General features: G+C 41.1%; 1 protein-coding gene across 7 annotated transcripts in view; it reads right to left on the reverse strand.

Moving 5' to 3' along the window:
• Window positions 1–26,462, reverse strand: part of LOC119776093 (serine/threonine-protein kinase BRSK2-like) — a 164,673-nt gene that overhangs the window by 22,868 nt on the left and 115,343 nt on the right. For 4 of the 7 annotated variants that reach the window (XM_038274330.1, XM_038274326.1, XM_038274325.1 and 1 more), the window contains exons 6-15: window positions 23,060–23,093; window positions 22,672–22,740; window positions 21,005–21,151; window positions 20,870–20,901; window positions 18,952–19,116; window positions 18,681–18,778; window positions 18,235–18,385; window positions 13,229–13,288; window positions 7,409–7,469; window positions 3,389–4,046 (exon numbers count right to left, since the gene is read on the reverse strand). In XM_038274330.1, the coding sequence (XP_038130258.1) occupies window positions 3,389–4,046; window positions 7,409–7,469; window positions 13,229–13,288; window positions 18,235–18,385; window positions 18,681–18,778; window positions 18,952–19,116; window positions 20,870–20,901; window positions 21,005–21,151; window positions 22,672–22,740; window positions 23,060–23,093 (1,475 nt within the window). The remainder of the gene's footprint in view (window positions 1–3,388; window positions 4,047–7,408; window positions 7,470–13,228; window positions 13,289–18,234; window positions 18,386–18,680; window positions 18,779–18,951; window positions 19,117–20,869; window positions 20,902–21,004; window positions 21,152–22,671; window positions 22,741–23,059; window positions 23,094–26,462) is intronic. The other 3 variants (XM_038274331.1, XM_038274332.1, XM_038274327.1) reach the window with 3 other exon arrangements.

The following is a 26,462-nucleotide window of genomic DNA, read 5'->3' on the forward strand; positions in this document are numbered from 1 at the left end:
AATAATCAGCCAGAACAAAGTCGACTAAGATGGTTGTTCAGATGGGTCACTGAGAGAAAGGAAGAGGAATCCACTCCTCCAGTCACTGAGGTATAAATAAGCTTTTGAACTTTTCACCGTCTCATTAAATCAGGAATTAACACAAACTCTGACGGGTTCTCCTCTCTGATTCCTTCTTTCATTTTTTAAGATGGTTGCTTTTCTCTAACAGACCTTTAAATCCAGAAACAGAACAGCTAGATTCAGACTGTAATTCCATCAAGCACTGCTTTCTGAATCTATTAACCTGCTTTTATTTTGGCGTCTCAGAGTATTTGGGGATTAAATGGAACGTACACAAAGTTTTTTTTTTATCTTTATCCCTTTAATGTTTGTCCAGGAAATTAAATATGAAAAAAATATGCAACATTCTGGACTGGATGCAAGAAAAGGTGAAAAGTATGGAGCTAAGTTGGGGACATGAAGTTTGTTTGAAAAATGTTATTTAATGTTATGTAAATTATTTTAAAGATTTTTTTTTAAACTGAAAATGAAAGAAAACAGAAAAGCAACGTCTTCTTGGATTAAAGTTATTTTTGTTGTTTCAAACTGCTAACCCCTCCACATAACGACAAGCTGAATTTAAATATTACCCGCTGTTGCATTCAGAAACTGTGAGAAAACAGGAATGTCTTTCAAATATTATCGATATTCTATGTATATGTGACTGGTTTTATAAAAATAACATGCTTCCCTGATTTAAGCTGTTTATATCAGCACACAACACAAACCTCATTCTACAAATGATACTGGCAATATTTCCAGTTGGTGGATTTTCTACAAGTACAGCAGAAGAATCGCTGCTGACCGCAGTGATTTGGCAGGATTCTAAGGGTAGCCTGGTGAGACCATCCTGATCTCGCGAGCTTTCAAGGTTTCACTCGCAGATCAGTCTGGAGACTCTCCATTAAAGAAAATGTGGAGCCGTTCACCAAACGAACGTCCAATCAGCGTTGGCTTTGAGGCGGGTTGAGGTGTGACGCAACGAGAAGCGCGACAGTTCAGTCTAAAGAACATGGTGGCTTCAGCCGATGAAACTAGCGTTAGCGTGGCTATCGAGTAAGTTTTATGGGAATTACAGAGTATTTCTTCACTGAAAGAAGAGCAAAACACTGCTCTGGAGGGTTTTCTCAGAGGAAAAGATGTTTTTGCTCTTCTCCCGACTGGTTTCACCAAGAGTTTGATCTATCAATTGGCTCCTCTTCGTCGTCGCTCTGTTAGTACGTCATATGCTTCATTGATCTGATTGGTTTATTTGGCCCGTCTATCACCAACATAGGCCAATCAGCTAACCAGTATTTTCGCCCCTTCCCAAAATTACTTCAACGGAAGGTTTCCAGATGGATATGCGGAGCTAATCCATCTGGCGGAGTCAGGTTAGGGACCTGCGACAATCCCACAAAAATAGATGAGGCGGGGGAACACCTGAGATGGTTAGAGCGGGGGCTTGAACCAGCAACCTTTTCTCACCTACTTGTGATATCTGCTTTATGTCAAATAAGATCAGTTGTGGATGTAGACCAAACTAACCAGGAAGCTGTTGTTTTTTTTTCGTTTTTTTTTTTTATTGGGGGCACTGAGCAAAAGTAAAACATCAGAAAACAGGTTATTGGCAAATAGTTTAGTTTACTAATTGAGCCACGAGGCCAAGGTTGATCTAGACCAGGGGTTCCCAAACATTTCAGCCTGGGGCCCAAAAATAATGCAAACAATTAGAGAGTCCTCAATTGTTTTCGTTTTTATTTGTATTCATAAAGTAAGTAATTATATTTATTAGAAACTTCTACACCATATAATAAATAATTACCATCTAATTGGTAAATTCATCATTTTATAAATGAATTCAGTTAATTAATGGTAGATTTAATTGCACATTTTACAAATTATGGTTATATCTAAATATTTATATTTTGTATGTAGGGGCCATAACAGAGGCCAGAAGCAGTTCTACAGGAGCACTGGCCCCTGTGGGCCCCTGTGGGCCCCTGTCTAGGGTTGCCCATGTATAAGACACTCTCATGAATCAAGATAATTTTATACTTTGCAGATGTAAGAAGACTCCTGCCTCCATCACAGTTCAATGTAATTCAAAGAGAGTTAACAGCCTGTCACTGCTACTGTAGTTAGCCAAAGCAGTTTGGCTTCTGTGCTGCGCAGTGCATGCTGGGAATTTGAGTTTTATCAATACATTTTTCTGTCCTAATTATTGATGTATATGCAGAGTTGCAGTTGCTAACCGATTTAATAACTGCTTTTCTTTAAACAGATGGCTTTAAATTAGGCTTCATGCTCACCTAGCTAAACACCTCTCAAAAACTAAACATTTAATCTAGAATTTATGAATAAGTTTGCTTGAGAAACTTTTTTTTTTTATCTCTTGTTTTAACCAAGACACATAGTTAAATACTAGCCAATATTTTACCCTAAAAGCTATGAATGGTAGTTGTATTCAAAATGGCAACAATAAATATTTTCTTAAAATGCTTTGACCAGCTTAGATTTAATTTAATTAAATAAGATTTAATTTAATGGAGGTAAATCCTCAGACCAGCGTCGGTCCACTTTTCCTAAAGAATTCAGGCTATAAATATTGTGCTAATGTCTGCTGCGTTCTTGAATTCCCAAACATTCCTGTAAAAGTGGTGAAAACAACGCACTGCAGCATAGCGACATCTTGTGGTGAAATCCTGCATTTACACACTTTTTAAAAGTTAAACATGCCGCCTTAGGAACATTTTGGGCATATCTCCCTACAGGGAAACTAACAGACGAGTGGATGATTACTGACAGTTGATGAAATGAGAACATTTTCATGCCAACATCTGGAAGTGAGCATGTCCGGTATGGGAATAATAAAAAACAGAAAAACAAAAGAATCGACCCTTTTCTTTTTACAGCTAATTTCATTAACCCAGAAAACGAAAATTTTGTTTATTCCTTTTTGACGACAGAAAAAAAAAAACTTTATACATCAATTTAGATTTTTAAAGTTTTTAATAAAAATCAAATTAACAAAAAGTCACAGAATCATAAATATGGGGATGATGTTTTAAGACACTTCAGGTTCTCATGTTTGAATGCAACCGCTGGATATATTTGGTTCAGATCCTCAGGATTTTGTTTCTTATTTAGTTTCTTGTTGTTTTTTTTTTTTATAAAAACAAAAACAAAACTTTTTTTTTAATTTATGGTCCTAATTTAGTGTGAATAAGGCTGCAAAGACTGGATTCGGCTGCAGATGAAGCTAAAAAGAGACTTTTTGTATTTTCCCTGCAGCTATAGAACCCTGGTTTGATGAAAAGCACTTAAATACATAACTTTACATAATTACACTCCCCCCTCCTTCTACCTTGCATTTTCCTGCGATGAAAGCGCGGTGAGCCCAGAAAACTGTTCTTGATGGAGTTGAGGCGTGTCCTCCAGGGCATCCCGCCAATGGAGGGGCTCGGCGGCGGCGTGGGGCTCGGCGTTCCAGTCGGGCTGTCCTTGGGGGTGTGTACGGGTGTGCCTTTTGGGGTAGGAAGAGGACTTCCTCTAGGGGAAGGGTGAGGGGTTACCTGCGTGATGGGGACAGATTTGCCATTGTGGTCAGGGTGAAGGTGGTGGCGGCGGAGCGGGGACATAGGGGGCACTGGGGAGAGGGGGATGGACAGCTTGGGAGGGACAGTGAGGGGAGGGTGTCGTCTGGTGTGGGGGCTATTGGGGACGGAGGGAGCGAGGGGCTGGCTCGCTGTGGATTGATCAGATTTAGGGGTGCCGGGGGCCTGGGCTGTGTTGGGCAGGGGGTTGGACCTGGTGGTCTGCAGGGGCTTCTCTGATACTTTGGGCTTGGCAGGGAGGGTCTGGGTGCGTGGGTGCATGAGAGGGGACCCCATTTTTGGTTGGTAGGAGTTGGCCGCACGGGAGCCCACCCCATTAAGGCGGACCTCAGGGGAATGTGTGGGGCTGCAGTTGGGGGACTGACACAGATCTGGGGACTGGGGCGGGACGAAAAAGCGCCGGTGGGGCTGGGATTGGCCATGCACCGTGACACATGACAGCAGGGTCAGCCAATGACAAAGCCAGAAGAACACCACAGCCCCCCCAAAAAAGGGTCATTCCAATAAAAATAAAAAAATACGATTAAAACACAGCCGGAAAAGTAACAAAAATGGTGGGAGAAGTGGAGCAGGCAGGAGGCGGTGAGAGTGCAAGTAAGAAAGGAAGAAAGAAAAACAGAACATGCGATTAGCAGAGTGATCAGCCAATCAGGAAGCAGCAGTGAAGCATTCCTGAAGGGATGCACCGATTTTAAACACAAATCAGGTTCTGATTCAGGTCGACTTCGGTTTTGTTCCATTTATCAGAATTCACCTCATTCTGGAATCGAGGTTTAGGTTTCACAAATGTAACTTCAAGTTTTTCATAGATTCATCAGCAAAGCATCCATTATGTAAAGTGTTGGTATGTCGGTGCATCCCTGAAACACCAGCGACTCGGTGACCCGGCCTGAAAGCTAACAGATTTAGCTTCACCCTCCAGCAGGGAGAGCAGCCAGAGCGCATGCTCAGTGCTGATGTAGAAAGCCGTGGGATGACTGTGGGTCAGAGAACCCACAGCAGAACCGGCCTCCGTGGACCAGAAACACAAGACCAAGCATCCTGTTCTTAGAGTCTAAAAGCAAGAGTTGATGCTGTATTCATGAAATAAACTTTTAACCAAAAACGTCTTCCTTACAAACCTCTCACTAGAACCCATCAGGGTCATCAGGATTTTCTTTTTACATAAACTTTGCTTTATTACCTGCAGTGGATCAGTTAGCATGCTTGTTATGCCAACAGCTGAGGGCTAATATAAACTGACCAGAGTCTGTGTGTTATCATTACACGTAAGGTAACGTAGCAGATTAAAAACTCAAACGGTTAATAATGGGTAAGGTCTGGTAATCCGTTGGTTATCCCAACTTTGCAGTTTAAATATGTCAAGATCTGGATTAAGGTCACGCACTGCATAAAATGGCAGCTAACGTTTGGTTAATCAGATTATTATTTATGCTAATACCAGTGGCGGCTGGCCAAAAGAGGGTGTTTTTTGTAATAAATTTTAAAATAATATATAAAATATTTTGAAATATATTAATAGATATTTTTTAGTTGTGCAAGATAAATATTTAATCTTAAATGAGAAGCAAAGCGTCACTTTATTTTTCGTCGGATTGGTGACTTATTTCCATCCTGGGGCGCATTGAGTCCCGTTACTGCGTACATAAGCAGTAGCTCCTCTGCAATACAAAGACATTCCTGCGCCCCGAGCTGACAGGAAGTGTATTTGCTCACCACCTCCCACCAGGTGATTGACAGGTGGAGTCGTGGGAGTTGGAGACGCATTGGAGAGAGAGACAAATGGCGCAAGAAACATCCTTTTCCAGGACCTGGTTTAGCTACAAGGCTTGGCTAACTGCTTGCAGCGAGGCTAATGCTTTATTCTGTTGCCTTGACTGCCTGCCTCCTTTTCAAATGTCAGGATCTGAGCCAGCATGGATAAAGACAGCTAGGACTGATTTAAAGCACTTTGTTGAAACAGCAAATAAGAATGAACAATCTGGAATTCACAAAGTCTCAGAAGGGCAAGATTTATGTACAAAATATAAAGCTGCTAAGGAAATTATGCTTTGCTTTTATAAAGTGTTTTTGAAAATTTTTATACTAGTCTGTGCTAGTGTGATAACTTAGTATACTTTTGATTGGAAAGCTCTAGCAGCCGCCACTGGCTAATACCATTTTAAAGGTCAGTTAGCATGTTAAGGGTCATGGTAAGGGTCAGTCTGGTTAATAATATGGGTAAATTAGAGGCCAGTGTATTATTCATGCTAATATGAGATACATCAGCATATTAATATTTTTCAGCATTAGTGAGTTTAGATAGTAAATACCGTAAATTCTCTAATATTGGCCTGTATTCCAATAGCGGCCGGGTCTCTAATAATGGCCGGTCTCGCTGTCAGAGGAGGTAAATAATGGCCGGTCTCTAATACAGGCCGGGGCTATAAACGTTTTTTCTGGGCATACCTCAACATTATACTTGTGGTAGTAAGTAACATACAAGTACCACAGCCCTGCGCAGCTGAACGACAAGCCCTGCTGCTGCCCGTCTGCGCGAGGAAGAGAACAGACACGCAGCAGAACAGGAGGAGCGCGAGTGATGAGGAGATTAAAGGGAGAGATGAAGAGGAGGAGGAAACTGAGGAGGAGAATTAAACAGAATTGGAGGATTTTTTTTTTTTTACTTCAAACCAAGCGAGACATGGTAACTGTACTTTTTCAATAAATGAACCTAGTGTTTTATAGGTTCAAATAGACACAAAATCTCATTTTTATTCATTCCACTGGTAGTCTGTTTTGCTCAAATAGCAATAGAGGCCTGTCTCTAATACTGGCCTCTATCCAATAAAGGCCTGGACCGCGATGCACTTGAGTGAAATAAAGGCCCGGGCCTATATTAGAGAATTTACGGTATGTTAATATGCTATAAAGGTCATTGTGCTATAATGATGGTAAAATAACACATTAATATAATTTGAACTACGTATGTACTAATAGTGACATCAAGTCCGATTAGCTTTTATTCATCAACTGATCATTTGGGTCAGTTAGTGTTTTACTTTAATACCAACAAAGTCAATTAGAGCAACTTAGCTTATTAGCATCATATAGCCTTATGATAATGCTAAATGATGCTTTGTTACTGGGGTAATAAATTATTATAATTCAGAAACTTAATATAAAAATGGTCAAAGTGCAAACAGAAATGTGAAAAACTTCAGTAAATAAGACTTAATTAGTAATTTTTATAATTGTTATGTTTTAGGGGCATTCACAGCATTCCATAGCTGTAACTCTTCCTTCTTAGGAAACTAATTAGCAGAAAAGACATTGACGAGTAAAACTATGACCCAGTTTGAAGCTCTGCTCCTTTGCTGAAGGTTTGATTAATAAATACCTTTGGTTCAGCGATGAATTCACTTTTCTACAGCAGCAGCTTTATTATGTTCTGCTGGGTACAGTGGGATGGCTGCCTATAAACAGACCATCACTTAATCACATCTAGAGCTTGGCCTCTGATGGATCCAGCAGCACTTCGTTTAAAGCTCTGAATGACGGCAGAATGCTCCGATAAGAAAATTAGAAGCAGCTGGTGCAACAACATCATCTCTTATCAGAGCAGAAGGATTTTTACGTTTAGGTCCCAACATTCAGAAAATGCTCTGCATCCAACAGGCTTGGATGAAGTGTGAAGCGGCTGCTGATGGTGGATGCATGTAGGTATGTGTGTATTAAAAGCATACCAGCAGAGCTAGCCAGCCAGGTGGGATGAAGGGATGAAGACTTACCCTGGGACTGCTGAGGGGGCTGGTGGACAAACCAGAGGACGCCCCGCTGATCGACCGTGACCTAAAACAACAAAGTCAGATTAACATTAAGCGTAACAGAGGAAATAAACACAGCAACAAATGTAACATGCACTGCTACACACTAAACTGGCAGGTTGAGAGCTGTTTAACCACAGCTAGCGGAAAGCCACTCAGTCAGTTTAGTTTTAGTGTATCTGATTGATAACTGCCTGTACCAGAGCAGTAAAAATGGTTAAAAAAAACAAACAAAAGTAAAAACTTTTATAGCACCTTTTAAAATCCATCTCCAAAGCTTTTTTCTCTGCATTCAGTTATTCCCCCATTCACACACTGCATATAGCCACAGCTGCCATGGGCCTTTTGGGTGAATGAGACGGGCGGAGAGGTGCAGGACAAACTACTGCATCCGGTGTGTAGAATAATTTAAGAATATTTTGATACTGAACCCCTTAATCAGCAGCAAAGACGCTTCTGCTGCTTCATTTTGGATGCTTTTCCACATTAAGGTCAGACATCCAGTAAAGTGTGTCCAGATGCGTCTGATCATTCAGCTGCTCCTGCAGAGAGCAGCTGTGCTATATTTGCTTAGCCTCATGAGACCATCCTAATCTCGCGAGCTTTCAAAGTTTCACTCGCTAATCAGTCTGGAGACTCTCCGTTAAAGAAAATTTGGAGCCGTTCACCAAACGAACGTCCAATCAGCGTTGGCTTTGAGGCGGGTTGAGGTGTGATGCAACGAGAAGCGCGACAGTTCAGTCTAAAGAACATGGCGGCTTCAGCCGATGAAACTAGCGTTAGCGTGGGTGCCGAGCAAGTTTTATGGGAATTACAGAGTATTTCTTCACTGAAAGAAGAGCAAAACACTGCTCTGGAGGCTTTTCTCAGAGGAAAAGATGTTTTTGCTCTTCTCCCGACTGGTTTCAGCAAGAGTTTGATCTATCAATTGGCTCCTCTTCGTCGTCCCTCTGTTAGTACCTCATATGCTTCGTTGATCTGATTGGTTTATTTGGCCCGTCTATCACCAACAGAGGCCAATCAGCTAACCAGTATTTTCGCCCCTTCCCAAAATTACTTCAATGGAATGCGAAGCAAATCCATCTGGCAGAGTCAGGTTAATATTTGCTGTGATCAACGGGTAAAAAGTAGTTTCAATATATTTTTTAAGTGAGAAACTCATCCTGAAAACATGGTCTTTGCAGTCAGTTCATCCAGATTACCATCCTGCCTTCAAATATAATTTCTCTTTAGGAGCCGCTCAGCTCCCACATACCGGCAGTTTTCCCCTACTGTTGATGGCAGCTGGAAGTAGATGTTAGGTCTTTTCTGGTATTTGGTATAGAGTGCCGGCACCATCATATTAAAAGTGAACATATTTTGCCAAAAGGTTCCAACATTTTAAGTTAATTTAGCCAATAATAAACTGTTTTAGGGGAGGGATCATAGCGATCTGCATCAGCAGTGCTGTGTCTGTCTTTCTATCGCCGCCCAGATCAGCTTCTCTGATTGGTTGATGCGGCGCGTCCAGCAGCTAAAGTTCCATTTTTTCAACTACAGTAGCTGCAGCTTCTGAAGGGCAACACGCACATAACATGAGCCGCTGGTTCGACTGCTGTAGACATGCTGCAGGAGCTTTTGATGCACATTGATGAATGTCCACCATTGACTTTGCATGTAAACCACCTGCTGCTGCTGCCCAAAGCACGTTAGGTGTGAACGTAGCAAAAGATTATGCTTTAAAATAAGTTAAAAAGTTACAAAACAAACCGCTGGACCAAAATACTGGACCAAACTAAATCAAACCAGTGGGGTTTTTTTTGTAATTTTTTTTCTTTGCCAGCACCTTAAAGGAAGCCTAATCCTTATTTACCACACAGGGACACATAAGCTCCAATTGTTGTTTGTTTTTTGTTATTTTAAATAAAATAAATGCTTTACTAAAGGCATTACGTCTCTGTTGAGTACCTGATGATGGTGGTAATGAAAAAAGTTAATCAGTCCATAGAAATTACTGAAAATAAATAATAAAATTGTGAAGCATCCCATTTAGCCCGATGCAGGTTGGTTTAAAACGTTTTATTTATCTAAACCAGGGGTGTTCAGTTGCTGCTCCCCCCCCTCATTAGACAATCCTCTTCACTGTCTATTTTAAAACTTGCTGTTAGCTCAGAAGCAACATTAAGTATAAAAATCTCTATTTACTTCAATTATCAGCTAATCCACTACTAACAATCGATTCATTTGATCAATTTAATTTGTTTACATCCTTCTGTCCGTCTCATGAACACTGAGTAAATAAAAAGTTAGGATATGTCAGCATTTTAAACACACAGACACGCATCAAATGCTTTATTCATCAACGCTTCCTCCTTCTTCTCATGAGCTTTTCCATTTTTCATCCGCATGTCATTAACTTTTCATATTTCCTTTCTCCTCCTGCTTCTCTTTTTTTTCCCTCCTCTAATATCATCGTCATCTCTGTGAAAACATGCAGAGCTGCTGATGTTTTCGAAGCTCTGGCACGGAGCCTGATTTTAGGGAGACTTAAAATGAAAGCAATACATCATAATTAAACACAGCCGACCTCAAATGGAAAAACGATGACAGGCATTAGAAAAGGAACAGATTCATTTGGAAGCAGGAAAACACGAGCTACGTGTCAGGCTCCTGAGCTAACCCACACTTTACTGCAGAAACAACATTTTAAGTTGGAAAAACACAGAAAGCTTTGTCTAACTGAATTGGCATTTAGATGCTTTAATGATTTTTATTGCATTTATTTTAGCTGGAGCATCGAAAAATGCAAAGCATTCACAAACCATTGGATTAAAATTATTTTCATGTAGACAGTTTAGATCTGCATAATAAAATAACACAATAAAACTGACACATCTGTCTAAATTAACTGCTATAGCATCTCCTGTTTGTCCAACTCTGATCACCAAATTATTGGATTTGATTTGCAGGTGATTTTTTTAATTTACTGAATCTGCTAACAAACATTTATCACTGGGTTTAACAATCTGATATTAAATAATAAATATATAATAATTATGATTGTTTAAACTGCCAGGTAACTCTTTCAAACACCTCAAAATGCTATAGCTAGACCATAATGACATTTATTATGTAGGGGGAAGAGAAAAACTCCTGGATAGAACTCTGCCTTCATCATTAGAGCTCCTTCAGCTGTAAAACCAACACAAGGTGCTGCTGAGCCGATCATCAATGCAGCTCCGCTATCAGCGCAGGGACACTGTCCACGCTGTCAGACACTTCACATGAGGAGCTCCTATTATCATAAACTCATTACCGGTGACACCCATCCAGTCCAAACATCAGGATGCTGCAGCCGGCAGCTCTCCAAGACCTCAAAATTCCTGCTGGTGCAACAAGCCTCATTTTTACGCATCTCTCCAATTAGATGATGAGTGAGATAAAGGGCTACTGAGCGCCTCATTTCCATTCTCCTGTTTGCGCTCCGTCTGCATTCCTGCCAATTAATTTATGCTAATCTGCATCCAGGACTAAAATGGGCTCGCTAACGGGGTTTCTCCTGCCGCAAGGTCGGCCGCACAGGGAGGCTGCCGCAAACACGACGTCTGCCGACTCTTAATGTTCCACAGAGGAAACAGACGGCAAAAACACTAACATACAGTCATCAGTCACGCTCTGCAGATTATAAGGAGAGCGTTTCCCCTCCCGCTCTGACAGAGAATGCAGTCAGATTCCTAATTTCACATCATTTTGGAGGCATAATTCATCTGTATCATTCACAGCATAACACGGAAGGGATCAAAGTGATCAGAACTCCATGGAAATATGAAGGACTGGAAAATAGAGCAGGATGCAGAGTTTAAATATTGCAGAGTGGATCCAACCTCACATGCGAAGCAGGAACAATCTGTTCATTTTCTAACTGTAATCATGGCTTCTTCCTTACAGAGCGGCCCCTCCGGCCCATGTTGCTGCAGGATTCATTTTTCCCTGAATAATCTTAGCTTCAGTCAGCATCTTCATAAGATCTACTTCATTCTGGAGTTAACCTGCATATTTCAGACCAAACCTGTTTATTTCTGGGACACAGAGCCTTTGGGGTCAGATTAGAACCTTCCAGAACTGAGCCAAGTGCTTTGCAGGGTTTATAACTGCATATCACATTAAAATAGATGAGCAAATTAGACCTCAGGATAAACCGGACTGGTTGATGTCTATGGTTCACTTCCTGTTCTTTGCAGAGGTCTTAAAAAATAAAAATAAAAAGGTTCCACAATGACAGGAAGAATACTGTAGGATCAAGTGCTGGTTATCCTCCCCCAGCAGTGTGTCGCAGTGAGATCGTCGCAGACATTTTTTATTTATGCCCAATATTGAAGCATGGTCTGCGCTATATTATTCCACGCCACAACGCAACTGGAACGATCACGGACCAGCTGTGGGTCTAGATACGGCCGAGGCAGTGAGGAAGTGGGGGCAAGTTTGTGCGACAACGGAGGGACATGAGGGCCAAAAAGAGCGGGGATCCAAGTGGAAAAAGGGTCCCAGCGCTCTCCCGCACCTCACTCTGCTAGCTGGTCAATCTTCACGAGACGTTTTCCACAATCGTGGTGAGACAAACAAAACAAGCCTGTAAGGTACCAAACAGGAAATAGTAGAGTGGATGTAGATTTGACCAATCAGAGGCCTCCTGTCTGCGCTCACCTACAATTTTGGAGAGGTGCAGCGGAGTGTCTGCGGAGGGGGCGGGGGCACATTTGCGTTCACTGCTACACACGCAGACGACCGGGTTTCTGAGTATAAACCAGCCATTAATCCACAGCTGGGCTTTTGAATTCACTATCAGTGAATTTCTCCTTTGTGAGATCAATAAAGTTTATTCTATTCTATCAGAGGCTTAGAAAGCCATGACATCATCATCTGAATTTTTAAAAGTACCAACAAACATGCTGGATAAAAACAATATAACCAAAGTACATTTATCAGCAACATTTCTGAATTTTATAAATCTAAAAAAGTTACATCAAGAAATACTTATTATACCTATTATTTATTATTTTTTTTAGAGTGAATTTTGGAAATGTTTCTGTAAATTGAAATTTGAAGAAGAAAAATGTATTTTTCTTTTCAAATGCATTTTAATTTGTATTATACTTTTTTAAATTATTTAACTTTTACAGAGTTTATTATTGTAAATGTTCCAGTTTCTCAGATTTTATGAATATTGTGTTGCATGGATCACGTTCGCACCATTAAAATGGGATCTGGGAAACACAATGTGTTGAGAATGCAATTAATAAGACTACCTAAAAACAGAAATAAAGTCAAATATAAAATCTGTAAAAAAATACAATCTAAGAAAACAGCAAAGTATTTTAACAATTATTTAAACAAAAATTTCAGTTTCATATTTGGATTCTACATTTTTCTAATTTCAAATAAAAAAAACAACAAAATTCACTCTATAAATATTGAAAGGTATTTAAAAAATAATACTGATGGCAATGTTGATTTCTATTACACAGTAAAACAAAACAATAATATTAATTATTAAAAGTGGTCGTAAATGTAATGTTTCTCTATTTAATAGTTGACTCTGACCAGGAGAAGTTTGAGAAACACAGATTTAACATTTTCTGCCCCAAAGAGCCAAACAACAGATCAGGACTAAACAATAAACTAATAACAATACAGACTAAAGCAGCTACAAGCATCTGACTCTGGGGGGAAAATACTGTAAACATCTAAAGAAGAAATATCTGCTGCTAAACGGACACAACAGGTAAAAACTGAGCGGAGCTGTACCTTTCCTCCTTGCTGCAGTTAGCGTTTGTGATATCCAAGCTTTTACTGAAAACAGATTTGCTAAAAAAGGAAAAAAAAGGAAAGAAAGAAAGAAAACGAAGAGACGGAGAGGAGAGGTGGTCACATAAAGGGAAAGCTTTAGAGTGGCGTGCAGCATTCAAGAAACTTAGCAGAGAAACCTAAAACTGGAGTCAATAATAAAACCAAAGCAACAATTTAACAATAAAAAAAATGCATGCAAAGTCTGGAAAAAAGGAGGAAATTCATGCAGGAGCGTTTAAAAGCCCGCTGGACCCCATCACCACGTTTCCATCCACTCATTCTGGGCATGAATGGTTTATTTCAAAGACTCTCTCTCTCTTTTTACAGGGTGAACATCTTATATATGTATAAAAAAAAAAACTGCAAACAGTTGAACTCAAAATGAGGAGGATGATCCTTTCAGCAGCCATTGAAAGGCTCTGACCTCTGGGCAGGACTGCTTGAGTTAAACTGGTCGTTTTCTGGCCTCTGGTTCATTCCTCACCAACACGCTCCAGGTCCAGTCTTTGGGGGGGGGTGGGGGGGTGGCCTTCCAGAACTCTGGATGTATTTGGGCCTCATGTAAGAGCCATGTCCAGAAAAATCTCATGTTTTCATTGAATGTTTTTATATAAAACCATTATTCTTATTTTTTATTTTATTTTTCCTTCTATAACTGTTTGACTCCTTTAACTCTGCTATTCAGCTTTCAGTCATAAGAACCTCGATCTCTGAACCAGTAAAGTTTTAATAATAACAATAGTAATTGGGGCGCAGTGGGCTGCCACTGTGCGGCGCCTTGGGAGCAATCGGGGGTTAAAGTTCTTGCTCAGACACCCAGAGTGGAGGCGGCGGGGATCGATCCAGGTATTTGTAACCTTTTCAGAGCATAAGTGCACTGCTCTAACCGCTAGAACAACACTCCCAAATACAGGTGCTGGTCATAAAATTAGAATATCATGAAAAAGTAGATTGATTTCAGTAATTCCATTTAAAAAGTGAAACTTGTATATTATATTCATACATTACATACAAACTCATATATTTCAGATGTTTATTTTGTTTAATTTTGATGATTACAAATGACAACAAATGAAAATCTCAAATTCATCATATCAGAAAATTAGAATATTGTGAAAAGGTTCAAAATTGATGGCCCCTGGTGCCACACTCTAATCAGCTAATTAACTCAAACCACCTGCAAAAGCCTTTAAATGGTCTTTCAGTCTAGTTCTATAGGCTACACAATCATGGGGAAGACTGCTGACTTGACAGTTGTCCAAAAGACGACCATCGACACCTTGCACAAGGAGGGCAAGACACAAAAGGTCATCGCTAAAGAGGCTGGCTGTTCACAGAGCTCAGTGTCCAAGCACATTAATAGAGAGGCGAAGGGAAGGAAAAGATGTGGTCGAAAAAAGTGTACAAGCAAGAGAGATAACCGCACCCTGGAGAGGATTGTGAAACAAAACCCATTCAAAAATGTGGGGGAGATTCACAAAGAGTGGACTGCAGCTGGAGTGAGTGCTTCAAGAACCACCACACACAGACGTATGAAAGACATGGGTTTCTGCTGTCGCATTCCTTGTGTCAAGCCACTCTTGAACCACAGACAGCGTCAGAAGCGTCTTGCCTGGGCTAAAGAGAAACAGGACTGGACTGCTGGTGAGTGGTCCAAAGTCATGTTCTCTGATGAAAGTAAATTTTGCATTTCCTTTGGATATCAAGGTCCCAGAGTCTGGAGGAAAAGAAGAGAGGCACTTCATCCACGTTGCTTGAAGTCCAGTGTAAAGTTTCCACAGTCAGTGATGGTTTGGGGTGCCATGTCATCTGCTGGTGTTGGTCCATTGTGTTTTCTGAGGTCCAGGGTCAACGCAGCCACATACCAGGAAGTTTTAGAGCACTTCATGCTTCCTGCAGCTGACCAACTTTTTGGAGATGCAGATTTCATTTTCCAACAGGACTTGGCACCTGCACACAGTGCCAAAGCTACCAGTACCTGGTTGAAGGACCATGGTATCCCTGTTCTTAATTGGCCAGCAAACTCTCCTGACCTTAACCCCATAGAAAATCTATGGGGTATTGTGAAGAAGAAGATGCAATACACCAGACCCAACAATTCAGAAGAGCTAAAAGCCACTATTAGAGCAACCTGGGCTATCATAACACCTGAGCAGTGCCACAGACTGATCGACTCCATGCCACGCCGCATTGCTGCAGTAATACAGGCCAAAGGAGGCCCAACTAAATACTGAGTGCTGTACATGCTCATACTTTTCATGTTCATACTTTTCAGTTGGCCAACATTTCTATAAATCCTTTGTTTTTATTGGTCTTCAGTAATATTCTAATTTTCTGATATGATGAATTTGAGATTTTCATTTGTTGTCATTTGTAATCATCAAAATTAAACAAAATAAACATCTGAAATATATGAGTTTGTATGTAATGTATGAATATAATATACAAGTTTCACTTTTTAAATGGAATTACTGAAATCAATCTACTTTTTCATGATATTCTAATTTTATGACCAGCACCTGTACTTCCTTATTTTCCACCTTCTGACAGTTAGAGAAGTCGTAGCCTTATATGGTATTATCAGGGCGGTAATTACAGATTTATATTTCTCAGGAACATGTCTCATGCACAGCAGGTTTACGAGGATCATTTACTCCAAGTTAAGAATGTTTGTTAAATCTTATGTGGTGATTCGTAAAATCCCACGATAGGAGAAAAAGTATGAGAAATTTACAACAAGGAAATGAAAATGATTTTGACCGATTTTCTGTTGGAACACAAAATTGGGTCCAAGTTTCCCGTCTCTCTGAGATGATCTTAGGTTGGAAAGCTTCACCAACACTTTAACTGGCCTGATAGGTTACAGTTGAACTTCTCCTTTACTGAACACCATCCTCCTTTATCAGAGAGAAGACTTCTCTCTTCCCTCAGTTATCCTCTTTCAGACATCTGTTGTGTCCGTTTGGTCCCAGAAGCTCCGCTGTTATCCACCTCCGGAAGACATGTGGCCGTTTATGGTTAACAGAGTTCACGGCCTTGGTAAATGGTAAATGTCCTGTACTTATATAGCGCCTTTATTCAAGCCAGGAGACTTGACCAAAGCGCTTTACACTACATTCATTGACCCATTCATTCACACACTGATGGTGGCGAGCTACATTGTAGCCACAGCTGCCCTGGAGCTCACTGACAGAAGCGGGGCTGCTGTACACTGGCGCCACCCTCTGACCACCATCAGTAGACAATGCAGGTGAAGTGTCTTGCCCAAGGACACAACGACACTGAAAGTCGGAGTCGGGGCTTGAACCGCCAAACCTTCGATTTCAGGGCAAACTCCTACATCCAACGCCCCTGTCGCCTTGGTGGTTCCTCGGTTCTTCCAAGACGAGAGTCTGGACTTTCCTCCAGACTTCAACCTAGTGACCTCTATATAACTTACCTAAAATAACTTTCACTGATGGTCACAGATTCTAGAAATGAGTCCAAAAAAGCTTTTAAATCTTCTATTTTCTTTTTCCATTTGTTCTGGGATTTTCTCTAAAACTACCGACTGTGCTTTATCACTACCACCTACCAGAGGCTAACATCAACTTGGCCTTGTGAAGGAGGAGAGATTCATTCATCTCAGTTGTTGGATCATCATCCCATCCTAATTTAAACCAAAGCAGCAGCTAAATAAATGCCATTCTGTCCCAGGAGGAGGGATGGAAACATCAGGTTATTTAAAGGTTTAGTGATGATTCATCTCATGGAGGAGATGATGAATCAGCAGATCTATGGACTTTTTGCTCATTTCACATAAAACAGCAAAATCATGCAAACAGAAAGAAGTTTGAACACCTTGGATATAAGAAAACAAACCATAACCTTTACAATCAGATTTTTTTTTCTATCTTCTGTTCATGCCGTTTCACTGAGACCTGGATTCTTGTCTCATTATACATGCAATATATTTACTAGACAATAACAAACCAAAGTGCCAAAAGTCAGTGAAAAACTAAATGCAGAAGCTGGTAGAACATCCTTCAGCAGCAGTAACTCTCACACTTAGATCATAAAGACGTCCTTGTTAGATCTAAGACTACAGGACGTTGGTTAGATGGAAACTTTTTGCATTTTATTTAGCCGCTCAAACTGTTGGCAAATCCGCATTTCTAAGAAGTGTTGGTCTGACAGCTTTAGTTGGATAAGCTTTGGAGACAACAGTTCCTGCTCAGCTCTACAGAATGCTGGGCTTTGAAGCAGCTACATTCAGATGAACCACAGGCTCTGACTCTATCTGAACAGTCAGAGTGGATGTGTAGGGCATCAAGATGACTGCATCTGTCAGCTTAATGAGAGGAACCTAAAAAAAAGCTCTTCCTTCATTAAACCCTTCAGATCAGATAAAGCAGGACGAGGTGGAGGGCAGAAATCTGTCTGGTTCCTCATAAACGTTTCCAGCTCTGACTCGAGTTTTTCAAGGCAAATATCAACCTGGGCTTCGTCTCGGGGACATCCCATTGACAACAAGCCCACATTCTGATCCCTCCACCACACCACAAACAAAACACCAAGACCCTCTTATTTCCTGTCCACTCCTCATAACGACAGCATGCCCCATGCACACTCTCCACACACGGACCTGGACATCCTGTTCATGCATTCACGGCTGCAGAGACGTTTGCCCAGAACTAAAAAGAATCGACTCAGAAACAGAAGTTTACTTCAGCTCTATGGCGCCGACTGAACACAGACAACAGAACGTGTCATGTATCAAACTGCAGTTCAGTGAAGCAGGGAAAAATTCGCAGCAGTCGGAGGAACATCCTGAGAACGCGATGAGCTGCTTCCCCGTTTCTCATGAACCCAGCTTAAATACATTTCTGATAAACCACCCTGCACCACCGAAGAAACGGCGCATCATCTGCTCTGATCCAGAGGCGTGTGCTCGACCATGCAGATGAAAACCGCCGCAGCCTCACCTCTGACCGTGGGTCGCCATGTCGATGGCTCGTCGCACCGGGACGGGGGAGCCCCCCTCTGTGACGGTCAGAACCTCCATCGATTTCCTCTCGGGTCTCCGCTTGCCGTGACGGCTCAGCATGGGCGAGTCCACCCGCTTCCTGGGAGGGTCTGCTGAGCCCAACGGGCCGAGTCCAGGAAAGAGAGAGAGAGACAAAGATGGGTAGAACTGAGCAAGATCACCTCAGCTGCAATAAATATGATCATCACGATCCAACAGATGCCTTTAAATCAGATTCATCTGCTCTAAATTCTAGTGTAACCAGTAGAATTTAGAGCCAAGCCCAGAAAGATGACAGAAGATGTTGCTCATCTCCACATTTTAGCTACTGAAACTGTAGGCAGAGAAAATTAGGTTCCTCTACGTCTGAAAGCCAAGCAGCTGGATGGAACAGGATTCAGGTACCGATTTCATTTCGGGGCGGCAGGTTCTGGTCCTCATGGCTCGGGTATCTCTCCTTCCGATCCAGCAGCAGGAAGTAGATCATCTTCTCCTGGTTGTCTCTGAGGAGAGAAGGGCAGACAGAGCTGAGCGCCGTGGTTCAGAGACGCAGCAGAAGACGCTCCATCACGGCCGGACAGATTAAAGGAATTCATCAAACTGACAGTTTCTGTCAACGTCTCCCTAACTCTGCTGGCCGTGCAGTTTTTATAAACCCATCCGCTTCGTCACTCACTCCTCAGACAGCAGGTCTTTGCTCAGCTTCTCCTTGTCTCGGAAGCAGCCCAGAGAGTGCATGCTCTCCAGGACGTCTGGATCGATCTCCTCGGATGAACCCAGCATCCTGATGGCCACCTTCCTGGGGACCGGCTGCTCCGGCTCAGGCTCGTTTTTCCCAGCTCTGCAACAAAAAGGAAGGAACCTTTAAAAAGGACTCTGCTGCTCCCCAAGGCGGGTGGGGTCAAAAACTGGACTTATCCCAGAAGAAACCAGATCGTCAAGCTAATTCCAGAGCTGAATCTTAAAGGAGAAGTTAAAATATGCACACCTTAAGCTTTCCTTTGTTGAAGCTACTATTTTTATGCAACTGTTTGATAATTTGACTAAAGCCAGAGTTTAATGAGCATCTACCAATGTTTATAAGGTGCTGAAAGCTGTAAACCAAGAAAAGTTTAAACTTAATCAGAATTATTTTAACCAAATACTTAATTAAATAACAATATCTTTCCAGAAGAGGGGGGCTGCAATGAGGCGAGCTGCAGAATTAAAGACAAATACTGATGCCCCACCTGTAACACCAAGCTGTTATGTTCTCCAGGTATCTGGACCACATATGTTACCCTGAAGGTTTTAATTCCACCTAAGCCTCCAGGTCTGGCTCAAATCTGGGAGGGCCTTTGTAGGCACCCAAATTGGAACTTTTAGGTCAACACAAAGAAAACCACAGTGAAGCACAGTGGCGGCAGTGTCATGATCTGGGATTGCTTTTACTCAGATGGAATGGATGTTTAGACCAATACATAACATTGATTTTAAACAACATTACAAATTTTGTTCTTTTGTTTCAATTAGGCTTCAAACTGTTTATCACTAATAAAATCTGACTTCACTCAGAAGTTAAATTTAAAATCATCCCTCTAGAGATTTAATATTTATATACTAAATCAAGATGCTGTCATCAGCGTAGGGATATTTCATCTTTTCTGCTGAAACTATTAAAACTCTGACCTGTTCAATGTAAAACATTCAGGTCCAAACACTAAAGCTTGTGGTATCCAAAAGGTACAACTCAGGTAACAATTATTTATTATATGAAAAAAAGTTTTAAAAGTTTTAATTGATCTTTTTTATGTTTCCTATTATTTTTACTCAGAAAATTTTAAGAAAAATGTTTTGAAAAAACAAAACAAAAAAAAATCTAATCATCCTAAATCCGGATCATGATTCTTTGCCATTTTTTTTTTACTTCTTTTAATGCGGCAAAAAAAGGCGGGATTAATGTGGTGGTTTGGTGAAAAATGATTTTTGGGTATTTCTATCTTAATGAAATGTTTCCTCACCTGTTTGCAGGTGAGGAAACAGACTGAAGACGTTTTATCATTATCTCCCTTTTATCTCCTCTTTCTTTCATCTTTTCTTCCTTTTCCTTTCCTGTTCTACTTCCATTGCAGTGTCCATATAATCTGTAAAACTCCCTGCATTAATTACAGTAAAACTAATTATATGCATAAATCAAGAGGAACACTATGGCGATAGCCGTACTGCTCCACCGGTGAAAGCAAAACCTGTTTCTTTTTGGCATCAAGACAATTATTCTTATTGCCACATCAGCAGACAGGACAGGACAAAAAAAAAATGAAACAGAACGGTGAAACTTTCCAGTGAGACACAATGAGCAGAACAAAAGTCAGGAGCGTTGATGTTCTCCTCTCCTAACACATTATTCAGCTTTTCAAGGCCCAGTAATAGTGAATCCATTAGAGATCATAGTGATGAGAGCAGCTCTCTCTGGTGACTAATGGACAGGCTTCTTTTAGAAGAAAAAAAAAAACCTTTGATGAGAGTATCATCATCCCTCAGCATCCTTTTATCCTCTCTAATAACGAGACAACGCACACTTCACAAGAAAATAAAAAGAGGAGACATGTACTTACAGATACCACGTGTGCTTCTGGATCTGCTCCAACTGCAAGAAACATCACAAAACATTCATGAGAAATAAAAGTCATAGCTCAGATAATCGTGGTGGTTCGGTTGAACCTGGTAGTTCAGGTGGACGGTCTGCTTACCGTTAACCGTTTGGTGGCGTCCACCTCGATCATTCCTCGCAGGAGGTTCTGACAATCTGGAGGGATGAAGTGGGGCATGTGGAAAACTCCCAGCTTGACCTTCTCCAGAAGGTTCCTCAGGTTGTCGTCGTCGAACGGCAGAGCGCCCTGAAAGTAGAGACGCATCGTTCTCTACAGGTTTTAACTTCATAATTGATAGCTTTAATATTTCTGGATTCTGAACCTTTTCTGCATGAGACATGAGATAAAACACTGAAAAATTCTAATCACTATGAACACAGATATAAGGTTTACACCTGAAGATGAAATAAGAGGAAAGCTGCCATCCCAGCTCTCCAGGAAGCAGAAGAATGAAGTTTTCTTCCTGAAACAGCAGAGCTACATCCTGAAACATCATTTATATTAGATCTAAACCTTTCATTTGTCGTTAAGACGGTTTATTTGCTCTATTAAGACCTAAACATTACAGTTAAACCTGCTCTATTTTAGGTCAGGACTTTGACTAGGCCATTCTGGCCCATGTTTCTCTGAGCAGATGTTCAGTTTGGATGTCCTGCTGGAAGGGCGCCCTCCAGCCCAGACACCTCTGGCTGCTTCTCTCCTTAAGGTGGCATCTGTTCATCAGATCTGCATCATCAGATCAGCAACTGAGCATTGCTCCTTTGCTAAGAAACAAACTTTTGTCCGTTTTGAAGCAAAGATCTATATAAATAGATTTTCTCATCCCCAGATGGTTTTATTATCCTGGCAGGTGGATCCCACCCCTCTATGACCCTGAGCCAATATAAAGCCCGTATTTTGTCTGAGTCGGACCTCATGGCCCGGCCTGTCAGGCAGGAAGTGGTTCGTTTTGGCCATCAGTCATCAGACATGATGTTTCACCGTCAGCCGGTTCTCCAGCTGGGGAGCCGCTCAGCAAGTTGATGACGGATGCCGTCTCCTCCTCATCAGAAACGAGGAGGATGCAGCCAGATGGCCGTTGACACGACAACGCTTATCACAACAAAGCTAGCGGGGACCTCTTCCCGCTCCGTTTATCATGGCGAAGGGACGCCTGCCTCCACGAGAAACATACGACCTGTAATTATCTCACCTCCTGTAAAGCTCACTGATCACTGTCACTAAACTTCAGAGGAAATCAGGAAGAAGGTGAGAAGATCTCAGAGCAGCACATGGTCCTCATGTCTGGATGGGAAAACTTAATCTGGATGATCCAACTTCCTGCGGCACAAACTGAACCAAATCCTCCTCCTGCTGGTTTTCCCCATGATGACTCCAGCGGGGTCATCTGGAGTCATTTCAGCCTTTATCAGCTTTAATCCTCATGTTTTCACTCATGTTTACGTCAAGATAAAGAAGTAAAAGCATCTTAGAGGTTAAGAAAGATGAAACCCTGCAGGATGTGATGGTCGGTGCAGCAGGAACGAATCATCACACCAGTGACTTAATAGTTCCTGAAATCCTGTTTATTCAACTTCATACTGTAAATCTCAAGGCTTAGAAAAAGACCTGGATATAAGAGATGGTATTTGTAAAGCATCACGAATAAAATAAAATAATAAAAAATCTGATAACTGCTGTTTTATATTGTTTTCCACCTCAGTGATCGGAGTGTTTGCCGTCGCTCCTGATGGTGATGATGCAGCAGCAGCTGCAGAGTTACTCACCACTAAAAGTGCAAACAGGATGACTCCACAGCTCCACGCGTCTGCTTTCCTCCCGTCGTACTTCTCTCCCTGAATGAAGCAAACCAGGACAAAACAACTATGACACACCGAAGCTTCCGTCCATGGGTGGTAAATGTTCTGAAACATCCAACCAGAACTCAGAGAAGGATTGAAATAATTTTGCAATTAAAAGATAAAAAATGGGATTGTTTAAACTCAGGAGTAAAATCCTGGGTTAAAGTTCTGCGCTAACATGTTTTAGTCCTCAAAAAGGAGAGAGAATGAAACAAAAAGGAGATGCGCTTCATTTTGCAGTCGGCATTAGGATGAAGAAGAGGAGCAGAGAGCTGAGACTGACTGAAGAGGAAGGAACAGAGAAAGCACTCACCCTGATCACCTCTGGGCAGGCGTAGTGTGGAGATCTGAAAGCAAGGGATGGAGGTCAGTCAGGAGAAGATTCTCTGCACAAAACAGTTTAAACTCAAGACAACAAGTGGAGGAAAATAACAAAGAGAAACAATCGGCACAGAACGGCTAAAAGAAGCAGCTCTTCACCCAAACCTCCACGTTTACAGGAGTAAAGTTCACCTCCAACATTATCAAATCAAAGCTTCATATCAGGTCAACTCTCATGTTAATGGAAACTGATTGTAAATCTGAAACATCATAAGGCGTCGCTTCTCAATTTCATTGAAACTAAAAATCATTACTGATTTGGAGTGAGCATGCCTGCTAAAAACTTTCTCTGACTCTGTGGTGGCATCAGCTTTCCTCTACGCTGCTGTCTGCTGGGCCCCTGGCAGCAGAGCGGGATAGAAAGAGACGAAACAAACTGATCAGAAAGGCCGTTTCTGTCCTTGGCTGCACTCTGGACTCAGTGGCTGAGAGGAGGGTCCTGTCCAAGCTTCCAACATAATAATAAAATACAAGTTGCATTGTAATACTTGGTGTATTTTATTTCTTTAGTTGATGAATGTGTGCAACATGTTGTTTGCATACCTGGATCATGTAAGAAAGATTATTTCCCCCTGGGGTCATGAAAGTATTTCTTATTCTGATTCTGTTCAAGCTTTTATGCATCATCAAACCTTCCACCCGCTGCACCAGACTGTAGGGGAACTGAGCAGCTCCTTTAGTCTTAAACATGCAGTGTGTAAACAGGAGCTCTACTGCAGGTCATTCATCAGACCTTACAATGCCACTGCACTATAATCTGGTGGAATAAAACTGTAATAACTTTTAATATTTATCTATTTAACAAACCAGAAACTGCACTTTACCTGCCACCACTTTACTATACAGAAAATACTGTAGATATAAGTCACCTTAAAGCTCTCTGTTATTTTTAGCACTCACTGTATACATCTGGATGCACTGTACAGTATATACTCCATGCACATTTTCCTCATTTTTGTAACTTCTATTGTTTATAAGAGCTGATGTCACAAGTCAAATTCTCTATTGTGAGATCAATTAAGTTTCATTCATTCATTCATTCATTCATTCATTACTGATTCAGAGCAAAGATATTAGCCAGTCATAACACATGATTATTTTTTCATTAAATCATTTGCAAGGCATTAAAAATCCAAAGATTGTTGAAAAATCTTTGAATCAGATCCTGATTGGTTAAACCTTCTCATGTTTAATCCTCAGGGATCAAAGATGGCGCCGGACCCTTTCAGAAGATCTGAGGAAGGCCAGGATTTTTATCTATTATAACATCTCTAGCTAAAAACATTTGAAGAAAATATGGAGGAAACTTTCTATGTTTAAGGTTGACAAATATGTGCTGTAAACTCTAAAGCCTTGGACTGAACTTTTCTCCTGCAGAAGAAATAAATAGTTTCTCCAGTTCTGCTCAACAAATGGTGCCAATTGATGTGCATCTTACTGCTTCCTATGCAGAGTTTTTCACTGACCGTCTAAAATTCAATCATCTTCCTTTTTAAATACTTAATTCTACTTATGTATTTCAAAAAAAGTGCAGAAATTTCACATCTATCCTCTGCAGGGTAACCGGTGGTGGGACTTACAGCTGCTGTTTGATTAGCAGAAAAAAAGCCAGTAAAAAACTGCTGAGTTGTGAAGTTAAAGTGGAAAAACTAAACTGTAATCCATCCTAAACAAGAAAAATTATTTGCTAACAAACAGCAGGGTTCTAGTGTGAAGCTTTAGGAGGAGTTTTACTTCCTGTCGCCCCGGCGACATCTGCAGGATCACATTAAGCTCAGTCTGGTCCCCATCAGAACCAACCAAGCAGAAAGCACGAATCTTCTAACAGCGCGTCATTGTAAACACACACTTTATCTTGGCTGATGACATTCCTAATTATGCAAATGGATGTGAGGCGGGTCGACTGGAAGCGCTCAAAACACACACGTCACAAAACACCAATTATAAAGTCATTACAGCCGAGCAAACTCTCCTCCCTCATCCGGACTCGACTCCGATTGTTTGTTTAGTGAATTTTCATTAATGACTTGATGTGACTTAAACCTGTCTGGGTGCAAGACCTGCAACAGTTTCTGATGTAGATAAAAAGCAAACATGGCTGCGCCTGATGCAGGACTTCTCTTCATGAACTGCTCTGTTTTCAACCACATATCACTTAGTCGGAGGTTAGAAATCTGGGTAGAAGTTTTTCATTGTTTTTGTGACTTATTGAGAACCTTTAGTGAACAAACATTCAGATTATATATATATGGGGAACAGCAAAACAGCTTTTGTTTTTCTTTTTTTTTGTAGTAAAAAAGAAAAATCTGTTTTCTTTTCCATAAATAAATATTTTGAATGGATGCGAGGTCTTTTACTGGATGCCCAGTTAGAGGAGAGGGAGCTCGCTTTCTTTCCCTGAAGACCCATCTACACTAAAGTGAGGGAGATGTTATTTTTCTCATCCGCCAAACCCAAGATTTATCTGTTGGAAAGACGACTTGTCAGGTGGACTTTGAAACAAGTGCAACAATAAATCTTGGCTTTAAGAGGCGAAAGAGGCTGAGGGATAGAGGGAACGGCACGGCTCATGGCAAACTGCTGGAGCCCAGAGTCAACAGCCAGACCATCAGAAGATGTCCACTTTTAGATGTTTAAAAATCTGTTGATCCATTTTTAAAATTAATCGACTCCAACTGCCTTTCAAGGAGAGAATAAAGGCCATAGAGATGTACCAAAAAAAATTAAATAAATAAAAATTATAGTGATAACAGAATGAAGCTGTGACATAACCAGTGTTGGAGCCAAATGCTTGATTTATGATTGAATATTTATTTCTAGTTTACTATTTTTGTCTGGTTTTGGTATGATATATAAGAACATGAAATATTTTGGTTTGAAGTATAAGTTGACTGACTTAATTATGAAATCATGAATTTGTTTAGTTGTGTTTTGCTGCCGTTCATAATTTACGCTGTTTCTGGCCTCCGCCCCTTCATTATGGACAGGTGACTGCAGCACCTGGATTATACTGGAGTTGGCTATTGGCCGGGTGAGCTCTTGGATTCAGTCAGCGCAGCCATACAGTTTTTGACCGCTTTTGATTATTGTTGTTTTTATAGTGGCAAAAAAGGAACGAAATGAGCCGATATGATCTGCCTGTCACGTCATGTTGCGGTAAGAAAATCTAAGTTTGTGTTTATTTTGGAAAATAAAGCGTCTTGATCAAGAGGAAAGAAAGTTTGTTGGATTGCATGGTCACATTAAACCAGTGGTTCCCAAAGTGTGGGGCGCGCCCCCTAGGGGGGCGCAATGCTATTGCAGGGGGGGGCGCGGGAAGTGGTATGGATGAATGA

This window comes from Cyprinodon tularosa, unplaced genomic scaffold (genome assembly GCF_016077235.1).
Source record: "Cyprinodon tularosa strain WSP-4 unplaced genomic scaffold, ASM1607723v1 ctg908, whole genome shotgun sequence".
NCBI classification, from domain to species: domain Eukaryota; kingdom Metazoa; phylum Chordata; class Actinopteri; order Cyprinodontiformes; family Cyprinodontidae; genus Cyprinodon; species Cyprinodon tularosa.